The sequence below is a fragment of the Eleutherodactylus coqui genome, chromosome 8 (assembly GCF_035609145.1).
Source record: "Eleutherodactylus coqui strain aEleCoq1 chromosome 8, aEleCoq1.hap1, whole genome shotgun sequence".
NCBI lineage: Eukaryota > Metazoa > Chordata > Amphibia > Anura > Eleutherodactylidae > Eleutherodactylus > Eleutherodactylus coqui.
Window position 1 is genome coordinate 142,086,700 of NC_089844.1, and position 13,667 is coordinate 142,100,366.

At 48.9% G+C, this 13,667-nt stretch overlaps 1 protein-coding gene across 8 annotated transcripts in view; it reads left to right on the plus strand.

The window, feature by feature from the left end:
• Positions 1-11,000, plus strand: part of EPN2 (epsin 2) — a 68,286-nt gene extending 57,286 nt beyond the window's left edge. For 7 of the 8 annotated variants that reach the window (XM_066576596.1, XM_066576595.1, XM_066576600.1 and 4 more), the window contains exons 7-9: positions 2,649-2,744; positions 5,493-5,705; positions 10,043-11,000. In XM_066576596.1, coding sequence (XP_066432693.1) covers positions 2,649-2,744; positions 5,493-5,705; positions 10,043-10,350 — 617 coding nt within the window. In that variant the 3' untranslated portion in view covers positions 10,351-11,000. The remainder of the gene's footprint in view (positions 1-2,648; positions 2,745-5,492; positions 5,706-10,042) is intronic. The other variant, XM_066576602.1, reaches the window with a different exon arrangement.
• Positions 11,001-13,667: the final 2,667 nt, after the last annotated feature.

Here is a 13,667-nt window from a genome sequence, read left to right on the forward strand (position 1 = left end):
TCTGGCCCTGCCTCTAACCCTGGCCACTGCACTGCCTCTTGCAACCTGCCCTGCTGCTGCCCTTGCCTCCCCCTCTGAAGACCTGTCCTGAGTAGGCGTTGCAAACCAGGTGGGGTCAGTCACCTCATCGTCCTGCTGCTCTTCCTCAGAATCCTCTGTGCACTCCTCCCTCGGACTTACTGCCCTTACTACTACCTCACCGATAGACAACTGTGTCTCATCGTCATCGTCCTCCTCACCCACTGAAAGGTCTTGAGACAGTTGCCGGAAGTCCCCAGCCTTATCCCCCGGACCCCGGGAACTTTCCAATGGTTGGGCATCAGTGACGATAAACTCCTCTGGTGGGAGAGGAACCATTGCTGCCCAATCTGAGCAGGGGCCCGAGAACAGTTCCTGGGAGTCTTCCCGCTCCTGAGCATGTGTCATTGTAGTGGAGTGAGGAGGCTGGGAGGAAGGAGGAGCAGCAGACAGAGGATTCGCATTTGCAGCAGTGGACGGCGCAGAACTGTGGGTGGACGATAGGTTGCTCGAAGCACTTTCTGCCATCCACGACAGGACCTGCTCACACTGCTCATTTTCTAATAAAGGTCTCCCGCGTGGACCCATTAATTGTGCGATGAATGTGGGGACGCCAGAAACGTGCCTCTCTCCTAATCGCGCAGCAGTCGGCTGCGATACACCTGGATCAGGAGCTCGGCCTGTGCCCACACCCTCACTTGGCCCTCCGCCTCCTCGGCCGCGTCCACGTCCTCTAGGCCTACCCCTACCCCTCAGCATGCTGTATTACCAGTGATTTGATTTCCCAGCCAGGAAATAAATTGGCGCAAGCCTGCAGGCCAAATAGAATTTTTGCCCTTTTTTTTAAAGGAAAGGCCTACTGACTATATTCAATCAATAATAAATGTGTTGTGGCCCTGCAGTGTGTCACAGAACTGCAGTCTTGCACTGTTATTAACTGCAGCAGAGCAGTGATTTCCCAGCCAGGAAATAAATTGGCGCAAGCCTGCAGGCCAAATAGAATTTTTGCTTTTTTTTTTTAAAAGGTAAGGCCCACTGACTATATTCAATCAATTAATAAATGTGTTGTGTGGCCCTGCTGTGTGTCACAGAACTGCAGTGTTATTAACTGCAGCAGAGCGGTGATTTCCCAGCCAGGAAATAAATTGGCGCAAACCTGCTGTTAAACTTAGCTGGCTGCGTATGATTTTTTTTACCTTCTCCAACCAGCACACACGTACCCAGAACGCTGAGGACTGTCAGAGGCAGGCCAAATAGAATTTTTTTGCCCTTTTTTTTAAAAGGAAAGGCCCACTGACTATATTCAATCAATTAATAAATGTGTTGTGTGGCCCTGCTGTGTGTCACAGAACTGCAGTGTTATTAACTGCAGCAGAGCGGTGATTTCCCAGCCAGGAAATAAATTGGCGCAAGCCTGCAGGCCAAATAGAATTTTTGCCCTTTTTTTTTTAAAGGAAAGGCCCACTGCGTATATTCAATCAATAAAATATGTCTTCTGGCCCTGCCTACACAATTCTGTCCCTGGAGTATTACTGCAGGGCGCAATGCTCTGCACGGCCGATTTGGAAAAAAAAAAAAAAGTGCAACACTGCTAACAGCAGCCTCCACACGGATAGATGTGGCCTAAGAAGGACCGTTGGGGTTCTTGAAGCCTACACTAACTCCTAACGCTCTCCCTACAGCAGCTCCAACACTATAGCACTGTCCCTCAGCTATCTCACAAGGCATCTGAGGCGAGCCGCGGGAGGGGCCAACTTTTATACTCGGGTGACATCTGATCTCCCCAGCCACTCACAGCAGGGGGGTGGTATAGGGCTGGAACATCACAGGGGGAAGTTGTAATGCCTTCCCTGTCTTTCAATTGGCCAGAAAAGCGCGCTAACGTCTCAGAGAGGAAACTGAAAGTAACCCGAACATCGCGTGGTACTCGTTACGAGTAACGAGCATCCCGAACACCCTAATATTCGCCCGAGCATCAAGCTCGGACGAGTACGTTCGCTCATCTCTAATAATTATTTAATTATCATTATTTTTTTTAGTCACACCAGGATAATTGAACTTGTAATCATTTGACTTCTGTATTTTATTATATTGTTATTGTACTCCTGATGTTAGCTCATAGGCAAAAATCCATGGCGGGCCTGAGAGCCTTCACTAGACCACAGGCTACCATTGCATTCCATTAGTACCCCATAATCACGTCATGGGTGGACTGATAGGACATCGGAGATGGGCCCTCTCTGACTACCTGCTCAGGTGCCAAGGTCAGCATTGACCACGGCATCTAAGTATTTAACTGGCTTTTATGTAAGCTAGCTCTGAATGTGGTTAGTTGTCAACTCTATGAAACAGCTAACAGCTCCAGGTATGGATATCCATAGTCCCCAATTGTTCATGTGGTGTACAACTACATTGATGTTGCAAATGGGCTAAAGCAGCTGCCCTATGTCAGCTCTGTAAGGGCTTTCAGCCTCAGCATGTAAGTGAGGATGTTTACATTCACTGACAATCTTGAAAAAATGGTGAGGAGTTGAAACAGGTGCACTTTTTTGAACTTTTGTCTATATGATTTCTCTTTATTTATATGAGACCAGATAATCCTTTTAAATCACCTTTATTTTCCCTGACAGGAAGTTCCTCTTTTGACCCCTTTAGCAATCTAAATGGGACGGCAAAGGACGATTTCTCAGACTTCGATAGCCTACGATCCTCCACCAAAGTATCAGGTAAATCGCTTACAGTGAGAAGCCTCAAAAAATGAAAAAGTTGATTTTATATTTTTTCCCTAGTTTGCTACCTAAAAAAATCTTGATAAGGTGTAATGGTCACTTAAGCAGTGGGACCTGATAGATGTTTGCAGGCTGATGTTGGCCATGTCCTCCTTGCTGTTACCCATTAAACAGCATTATTTGCACCCACCAAAGACCTGCTTTAATAGTAAAAGATTTGCCCGCACTTCCTGCACCCGCCTCCTTATGAGGACATGGCTGTCGACCATCAAGGAGTGGTGCCTTTACAATCCTTCCTCCTAGCTCCAGAGGGCACACCCACCACTAAGCTTACAGTCAGTCCTGTGAATAGTCCTTTGTTAAAGGCCTTTTATGTGACTCGATGATCTGTAAGAATATTTGTTTCCCAGTCCTTGTGCTGTGTGATCCTGCAACCGATCGACCCACGAATCAGCAAATGCTCGTTCATTTGCTCGTCACATCTTTTGGGAATCCAAAAAACAAATCATCGTTGTAAGAGGCACATCTCCTATGTGAGCAGGGGATGTGCTGCCAACAATGATGAAATGTATGTAGAGAATGTACGCTCGTTCCTCCCCCATATATTCTGAATCAGCCTATGTGACGGCCAGGTAAATGAGCTGCAGTCTTGTTCATTGCATTCATTACACAGCTCCGATGACCCCTTGGCCGGCTTTACACTGCATGTCACATAGTATGTTAGGCTGAAGGCAGACAGTGTCCATCTAGATCAGCCTGTGTCCACCCCCCTTGTTGATCCAGAGGAAGGCAAAAAAAACCAATGAGGTAGAAGCCAATGAGGTTGGCTCGTTTCACTGTACTTTGTCCGCCCGTAGGGCATGTTTTCCAAGCCGCGGGACACACATACACCAAATGAATCTACTAATTCGTCTAATGAGTTCCAGAAGTGTTCTTTTTCCAGAGGAATTACGTAGTGTTTCACGCACCTCCTTGCATATTACGAGTGCACTTGTTCACCCCTCATTGACTTCAATGGGGACCTTTGTTTCACAAATATGCAGAAAAAAACAACATGTTCTATTTTTTTTCACGACCAAAATGCAATTTGCCAATTCCCTGTGCATAGTCTTACAGTCAGTCCTGTAAATAGTCCTTTGTCAGTATTCCTGTGCAGACTGCTACAGTCAGTCCTTCTGTGTACAGCACTATAGTCAATCTGGGGCACAGCCCTAAGGATAATTCTATGTCTGGTATTATAGTCAGTTTCCCCGTGCATAGTCCTACCGTCAGTCCTGTGAATAGTCCTCTGTCAGTCCCCCTGCACATAAGCCCTACAGTCAGTCCTGTAAGTAGTGTTTAGTCAGTCCTCCAGTGTACATCCCCTTTGTACATCGCTATAGTGAGCGCTCCTGTGCATAGTCCTACAGTCCATCAATCCTCTTGTGGTTAGCCCTATGGTGAGTCCTCCTATGCACTGCCCCGCCGTCAGTCCTCCCATGCACTGCCCTGCGGTCAGTCCTCCCATGCACTGCCCCGCCGTCAGTCCGCCCATGCACTGCCCCGCGGTCAGTCCTCCCATGCACTGCCCCGCGGTCAGTCCGCCCATGCACTGCCCCGAGGTCAGTCCGCCCATGCACTGCCCCGCGGTCAGTCCTCCCATGCACTGCCCCACGGTCAATCCTCCCATGCACTGCCCCGCAGCCAGTCCTCCCATGCACTGCCCCGCAGTCAGTCCTCTCATGCACTGCCCCGCAGGCAGTCCTCTCATGCACTGCCCGCGGGTCAGTCCTCTCATGCACTGCCCGCGGGTCAGTCCTCTCATGCACTGCCCGCGGGTCAGTCCTCTCATGCACTGCCCGCGGTCAGTCCTCTCATGCACTACCCCGCGGTCAGTCCTCTCATGCACTGCCCCGCGGTCAGTCCTCTCATGCACTGCCCCGTGGTCAGTCCTCTCATGCACTGCCCCGCGGTCAGTCCTCTCATGCACTGCCCACGGGTCAGTCCTCCCATGCACTGCCCTGCGGTCAGTCTTCCCATACACCTTTCCGCGGTCAGTCTTCCCATGCACTGCCCTGTGGTCAGTCCTCCCATCATACTTTTGGTGCCATCAGTCAGTAGCAGCTGCACAAGCTGATTAATTCAGTAAGCGCGTCCTCCTTACAAAGTTAAACACAACTTGTTTTGCATCCAGAACATTCCGCTGGCGACCGAGACTGCAAGAATTCGCTTCCTGGAAAGTGCATGGTGAAATATGATGCATCCCAGGTGCCTGGGAGAGTCGAACATCTGGCAGAATGGCTGGTTTTACATGTACAGCAGCCCTGGATGGGGTGTCGGGTCACGGGTCACACATGTGCTGTGTAGTTTTGGGACATGCAGAATGGAAAGGAAGAGGCCCTCTATCTGAAGACAGAACGTTTCATATGTAATGTGCTGCAGCTGGGAACATTATCTTAAATTACACGCTAGTTCTTTATATAGACCGGCTTCATTTAAGGAGGTGATCTGTGAGATCTTCAGCTATTGTGGGACGGACACTCCCAGAAGCAAAGTATTTAGCGTGCATTACAAACGTGAAAACCGTTTTTTAATAGGTCACTTCTGTGCTGAGATCTCATCACTTGAAGTTACAGGCCCGAAGCCTGAGGCTGCACTACTGAGACTTTGCAATGACAATGTTGTCCACTTTTAGGTGCAGGATTGTCATGGTGACCTTGAGTGAATCCGAATGACCTTCTTACAGTCTTATGTTATCACTTCCAGCCGACTCCATATCAACTTCCTTGCGCAGCGGCACCACAAGTCCTGATCTCTTCGAGTCACAGATCACCACTACCACCAGCACTAGCAAACAGTCCATAGCTCGAAAAACACCGGAGTCCTTCCTGGGACCTAACGCTGCCTTAGTGAACTTGGAGACGCTGGTTACCATGCCTGCTCAGCCTGCCCCGACGTTCAACCCATTCTTGGCATCAGGTAGGAGTCAAGTGGTATTCCAGCATTACGCATGCTGATAAACATAGTGATTGAGATATTCAGCTCTGCTACATCTGACATGCTCAACTAGACAGATTAGGCATAACTTCCAACTTTCCACGGGTGAAAAGTTGCGCAGCCCAGGTAAATTTTGTACTGTTAAGCCAAGTCTTTATTCTCACCTCTAACTTCACCCAATTCTGCCTAATCACCTTTGTGCCACCACGCGGTAATAGTGCCATCTTTTTTCTAGAAGTGGTCCCACACAATAATAGTGCCCCTTTGTGCCCCACACACTTTCATAGTGCCCTCATTGTGTGGCACTGAGTAGTAGTGCCCCTCAACAGTAAACATGCATCATCAGTGCCCGCCACACAAGATGCCCCCTCACATCACAGTAGTGATACCTTCATACTGTAAAGATTACCCCTTAGTGCCCCCACTGATGCCTTCACACATCAAAGATTCACGCTGTGTACACACAGAAAAAGTAGTGAGAGGGATGTCTCTTAGAAGTGATACCCCCATACTCTAAAAGTTACCCCTTAGTGTCCTCAGTGATGTCCCCACGCAGCAAAGATTCCTTCTGTCTCCACACAGAAAAACTACTCCTAGTGATGCCCCCTTAGTCCTCCACTCATACTAGTGATGCCCCACACAGCAAAGATTCCTCCTTAGTGCCCCCCACAAAAAAATACTCCTACACACAGAAGCCTATTACGCTCAGTGATGCCCATAAGTGCGCCCCTCCTCCATAGTACAGGTTCTCTCTAAGTTCCCCCACACATAAAAAGTGTCCTTCAACTTAACACATCAAAATTAATGCCTGTTCCCATGGAGGAGATCGCTCTGCAGTTCTTTGTTGGGCTCAATGCAGACAGGTGCGATGATGTCACTGCATCACACCTGCCTACAAGCCGTGCGGCAAGGTGAGTGGTGGGGAGCGGAGCTGATGGCTCCCTGTTGTTCACTATGACATTCAAAGGTAGCATGCTAGGCATTTACTATTTATGACTTGGCTCATCAATAGTTGACTAGTGGGGGTTAGCCACTCGGGATCCCCTCTAATCAGCTGATCCTCCGGCTGTCAGTGCAGTGGAGCTGGACGTTCTCATCCATCGGTGGTCAGAGCCGGAAGTGTAAGGGCTCATGTCCACGGGCAGTTTGAATTCCGGGATCCACGTGGTTCCCACCCTGCCCGCCGCATGAGGACATTCCAGACGTGTGCGGGTTGTCCGGCGTCTCCTCCTTGCATGTGGGTGGGCCCGCTGGCCGGCATGCCCCCACGCCCACACACACACACATGCGCAGTGGAAATTCTTTTTTTTTTTTTTTAATCTCCTGCTTTCCCGTGGGACCCGCAGCACACCTGGAGTGACAGTTCCGGGTGTGCTGCAGAGCAGATGGCTTCCATTGACTTCAATGGAGGCCGTCCCCGCAGGCCCCGCGGCAAAACGCAGCATGCTGCGATTTGTTTTTCCAGAGTGGATGGTCCGGAAAACAAACCCACATGCTTTAAGCAAGTGCGGGTACACCACACGGATCCCGGAATTCAGACCCGTCTGTGGACATGAGCCCTTATAGAATGTTTCTCTCCCATTGAAATCAGTGGGAGCGATGCCTCCTATTACACCTCTGGCTCTGCACTGACAGCACGCTAAAGGATCAGCTAGTCAGCAGGAATCCAGGGCAGCAGACTCCTGGCGATCAACTACTGATGACCTATCCTGAGAATAGGTCTTCAATAGTAAATGCCTGGAATACCCCTTAAGTGTATCTATATTCTGAAGATGCAGATACAGTTGAAGTCAGGACATTAGGCAGGGCTTCTGGGATGGCAGGACAGCTCCCAAAATCTCGGACTGTCCCACCAGATCCAGGACAGTTGATAGGTCTCATTTGGCAAAAAAGCTATGATTCTATGAGTTCAATTGGATCTTTCTTCTCTTAACTCCCCCTTGTGGTAGTTGCAGGTACCACAGTTTTACAATGTAACTAATGTAGGGTAATGAAGCTTTGTATCAGAAAAAAGGAATTCCTATGGCTATACAGATATATTAAGAAATGCAGAATAAAGGACAAGGAGATACCCTTTAAATATGGTGTGGAGTCATGTGCTGTAATTACGGGCCACAGCACAGATGAGCAGCCTGTAGGAGTGTAAGGAGCAGGAATGCGGCTTGTGAATAAAGGTAAAGTCCCCTGGCGCAAACACCAAGTCGTGACGTTTTCTTGGCAGACTGTTTTTTGTGGGATGGTTTGCCATTGCCTTCCCCAGTCATCTTTACCCCCAACAAGCTGGGTACTCATTTTACTGACCTTGGAAGGCTGAGTTAACCTTGAGCCGGCTACCTGAACTATGCGGGGATTGAACCCGTGACCTTCAGGTCGTGTGCGAGAGCTTAGGACTGCATTCTGCTGCCTTAACACAAGGCTTGTGAATACTAATCAGGTAAAATAGAAGGGAGGTGTGACCCTCGGACTAACAACGGACAAAGCCCTTCAGTGCCTGGTGCGGGTCTGTGTACAAGGGGTGCTGTAATGTGTTGGTTTGTAGTGTCCCCATCTCTGCAGTACTGAATAACAAGTTAGTTCATTTTCATCTGGCGTGTCGTGAAGCTCATGATCCACCCCCGGCCCCCTGGGACGTCCATATGTGTCCTGTTGGCCTTGGAGGAGGCTCCCTGGCTTCAATGAGACGTTGTAATTGGCTCTGGCACCTCGCCAGGGGCTCTTAATACAGGAGAAAGTTTCTTTCCTGTGTTCTTCCTGTCTGCCTGGAAATCGGAAATGACCTGTTTACATTAGAGATTCCTGAAATACCTTGTAAGTCGCCCACGCTCCCTCCAGTCATAGCAGCATAAAGAGGCCTCTCACAAATCAGGACCGTCTCTCCTCCGAACCACAGGAGCTTCCAAGGGGCGGCCGGCAACTTTTTCTCATTTTGGAACAATTTAATCATTTCATGTGTCTTTATGGTTCCGGAAATATGTGGGCTCATACATCCCTTGTAAGGATATCTATAGGGGGTGCACAGATAGCACTCACAGCTTGGCCCTGGTGCCTGTGGGGAGCCTGTAAGAAGACACTAGTATTCTAAAAGTCACATGGCCGATGGGGGCGCTATCATAGATTTTGCATTGGGGCCCAGGATCTTTTAGGAGGTTGTGCCAAGAAAGCAAACCATGTTCATATGTCCTGCATGGTACCCCTCTCTAGGAGCCAGAACGATGAACTGCTCTGTACAAGCAGCTCCCATTCAAGCGCACTTTGCATTAGGATGGCCATTCACGCGTAATACTACGTTTTCCACTGCAGGCGAAATGTCTGACTGGCTGCGGCTTTCTCAGTAAAATCAACTGTTTGCTTGGGTGGGGCCCGAGGTTATCAGATGTTTGGCCCCAGAGCACATTCTGAAAGGGGTATGTATCTGATGGCAACAGCCCCTTTAACCCTTACTAGCCATTTTGGGCGTTTTCGTTTTTCCCCCCCATCCCTGGGTTCCAAGAGCTGTTATGTTTTGGGGACCATTTAATGTACGATTTAAGCTATTTAAAAACTTTCAAAAACTTTTAAGTGGGTTATGATGTAAAAAATGCAAATGCGCCATTTTTGTGGAGGCTTTTGCAGCATTTGTGGTACAGCATAAACGATGTGGCACCCGCATACCCAGCACTTCTCTGACATACGTGTATGTTACAAGGGGGGAAGGGGTTAAAGGGGTTTTCCCATCTCAGCTTTTCATAACCGAAATGGGAATCCACTGGCCAGTTGGCTGGTAACTACAACAGTAGCCGAGCGCTTCAGCGCAGTGCTGTTTGCGTAGTTCCTACTGAAGTGCATAGGAGCTATGCAAACAGCGCTGCACTGGAGCGCCCAACCTTTTCCGATAGGTGGTCAAAGCAGAGGGACGGGATTTCCCATCTCTGCTCTGAAAAATTGAGATGGGAATACCCCTTTAAGTAAAAATTCTCATACAATATCTGTTATTCCCGGCTGCCACATACATGTGTTCATGTATTTAGGAAAGTAGGCTGCAGCCACACAGCTCCGGTGACAATACTGGGGGCCACCATTTTCATTTTATGGGTATGAGCAGATCTGAGTCTCCAAAGTTTTACAGCTTGGCACTAGTTGCAGGAGTCCCAAGCACAATGGACTTCCCCTCTACTGGGCATGTGCAGCTACTCAGCCAATCATGTAGCTACGAATCAACCCTATGTGCTGTGATTGGCTGAAAAGCTGCACATGCCCAGTAGAGGGGGACTCCTTTATTACTGGGACTCTACTGTTAAATTGGCCACATCCATTTATTTTTTTTTGCCCTCTTCTTTCAGGAACTCCGGCCCAAGGATCTACTCCAGCCGTCAACCCTTTCCAGGTAAACCAGCCGCAAGCTCTCACCCTCAACCAGCTGCGTTCCAGCCCAATGATGGGAGTCAGCCCGTCCTTTAACACAGTGCCAGCCGTGGCTCCAGAGGTCTCCGTACCACCGCCATTACTGGGGATTTCCACATTACCCGCCGTACCACCAACGGGACTTGGAATTAACATGAACATGGCAGCCACCTTGCCCCACCACAGCTCGGCCATCCCACCCTCGACAGCCCAAGCCATGAATGCCACCAATCCTTTCTTGCTATGAAGGCGCAGGGTATTGTCTGTCATGTATAGTAAACACTACACACCGCTAAACTGTTGTCGTCTTCTTCCAGTCCTGAGGGTAGCGTCTGGCGGTTCCGTCCTGCAGGTTGGGGGTGATGCAGCCCGAGGGGCAAGCCTTTAGCTAAGAGTGATTGATTTGAAGCATTTTATCACATTGGATTTAACACGGACACCAAAGCTGGACCTCGGCTTCCTGTCTTTCACTTGTCGCGCTAATCGAAGTGGATCGCGGTCTTCTTTTCCACCGAGGCGCCATCACTCACACTGGGAAGGAAAAAAAATGTGGACTTGTAAAAATGTGTCCCTTTAAGGAGACACTGGTCTGAACTGAGTATTTCTATAGACAGAAAGTTTATCCTGTTACGTAAAGAAAAACCGCAGTGATGCGGATCTGACGAGAATGCATCGTGTGCCTATAACATGACTCACATGGTTATGTCACCCTTCTAGATGTCCTGTGGGTTTGAATGCGATTGTAATGGAGACGGGTTTCTGATAAGAGCTTTTAATACCCCCCCCCCCCCATCCGCTAACAGACAGAGATTTAATACTGCGTAGCGTAGGCGGCCATCTTGGAGGGTCAGTTAAAGGGGTTTTCTGACTTTATATAAATGAAGCTTAATCACTGTATGATGAACACTTCAGCAACATTTTCATTCACTGGTAGCAAGCAGAAATCTTAAAAATGCCCAAAAAATGAGTAAAGTGGTTGTCTTAGACCTCGACAAAATGGCAGCTGGCCTGTGACAAACCCATGCTAGGACTGGAGGGGAAAGGGGCGGTGAAGAGCTGTTGGCGGGGTGCAGATCCTAACCCACGCTGTTAAAGGGGTTTTTATAATTAGGAAAAAAAAATTCCCAGGCCTGGTGGAAAATGAAAAAATAAAGCATACTCCCCTGTCCGGGGCCCCCGGGGATGTAGCTGAGTGGCTTCCATGGCCCGGACTTCCGGGTGTACGGCCTGATGAAAGTCAAGTGAGCACCTTGGCCAATCAGTGGCCACAGCTTCACTGTCCCAAACTCCTGGTATCATGATGCTGAGGATGTGAGTACTGATGCCAGGAGTTTGGACGGAGACGCTGTGGCCTTTGATTGGCTGAGGCAGTTACTTGACTTCCACCGGGCTGCACACCTAGAAGCCGGGGCCATGGTTGCCGCTCAGCTACATACCGGGGGGCCACGGAGAGGGGAGTGTGCTTTATCTTTATATTTTCCGCCAGGCCCGGCTGCTTGGGAATTTTTTTTGGTAATGACAAAACCCCTTTAAGTGGAATGTTAACTGTGTGATGTTAGGGCCCACCAATGGCCATGTCTCCTTCTTCCTCCGGTGTGGAGGTGCATTCACCGTCCTCGGACAGGCTTTTACCGGCTGCATGGACAGCAGCCATTATGTAGAATTCCTGGACAGCTTTATTTACAAAAAATGGAAATCCCCTCGAAATGTCATCAACGCAGCTCATATGTAATAATATATAAACCGGATCTATCTCCTGGGTGATAGGACCAAGACACCAGGTACCACCATAATATCAGTAGGCGGCCGTTCGGGTCCTGAACTCACTCGGCTGTCGTAACGATAGTGATGGCGGTTGGCTGCGTTCATAAACATTTCTGCATCTGACAAAATGGCCGCCTTTAGAAGAATAACCCTTTGCTGCTTTACTCTTCTGTCTCTACTGACTGGTTCAATGACGTCCATCGTGGTATAGTCACTCCACAGAGGGGCTCAGGAATGTCATCTAATATAAAAGACAAAATGGTGGTGTTACCCGTAGCAACTAGAGATGAGCGAGCGTACTCGGATAAGCACTACTCGCTCGAGTAATTTGCTTTATCCGAGTATCGCTGTGCTCGGGTCTGAAGATTCGGGTGCCGACACGGAGCGGGGAGCTGCAGGGGAGAGCGGGGAGGAACGGAGGGGAGATCTTTCTCTCCCGCCCGCTCTCCCCTGCTCCCCGCTGCGACTCACCTGTCAGCCGCAGCGGCACCCGAATCTTCAGGGACGAGCACAGCGATACTCGGATAAAGCACATTACTCGAGCGAGTAGTGCTTATCCGAGTACGCTCGCTCATCTCTAGTAGCAACCAATCACATCACTGCTGGCATAGAATAACAGCTGATTGGTTGCTATGGACATGAGTCGCCTGCAGGGTCCCGCCACGTCCGCTGTCCTCCCCTTCCTCTCGCTGTGTTTTATCCTTAGTATTTTGTTGTCACCATTAGTCACGCGGCGCCAATCTCATCCCGTGTTACCCACCGTATCGTCGCTTGTTTTACTTTCTATGAGCAAAATGTGGATTTTCAGGGATTTGAGGTCATTTTAGTTTTGTTTTTAGCCCAAATTTTTTTAATTTCGCCGCAAAATGATTTCTGTAAAAAAAAAACCTCGATATTTATTATAACACGTGGCTGCAAATTGGCGCACAGGAAAAAGTTATCATAACCGTGTAACGCTGCCACAGTTTTGAACACACAGGACCTCATTTACTGTCCAACAGCAAAACTGGCCTTGTTGCCCAGTGGAACCAATCAGAATTTAGCTTTCATAACCTGCTGAGCTGCGCTGTGATTGGTTGCTAGGGGCAACAGACAGTTTGACTTTTAGGATTATTCACACCGGTGATTTTAACGTTAGAGTTCTGTCCAAATCTGAAACTGACCCATTAAAGTCAATGGCGGAGATTTATGAAACGTGTCTAACACCGCCTGTCCACAGCGGGAGACGCCGCCCGGAGGCAGGAGCCAGCTGACGGATCTCCACGGTGAGCCTATCTGACAGATAGGCTGACCGCAGAGAATCGCGGCAATTCGCAGCATGCTGCAATTTGCCGCCCACGAGCGCTGCTCTGCACTGCGTTCCCCACGCCCGGATTATTGCCGCAGGGAACGCAGTGTAAAAATGCCCGTGGACAGGCAGCCTAAAAGGAAAACTCTTTGTTGCCCTTAGCAACCAAACACAGAGCAACTTTCATGTTACCTCAGCAGTGTAAGAAATAGCAACCAATCACAGCGCACCTTTCTTCTCTTACACTGCTGAGGTAAAATGAAAGCTGCGCTGTGATTGGTTGCTATTTCTTATACTGCTGAGGTAAAATGAAAGCTGCGCTGTGATTGGTTGCTATGGGCAATAATGACACATTTTATTTTAGATAGTTTCATAAATCTAGCCCAATGTGTATATTTACATGTGCAATTTTGTTTTCTACAGCATGTCCTTCTCATAATACACGTGTGCGCTGCGTTTTTTCCACGCATCTATAAGTGACATCATTTAGGCCACCTTTTTTTTTTTTTTAC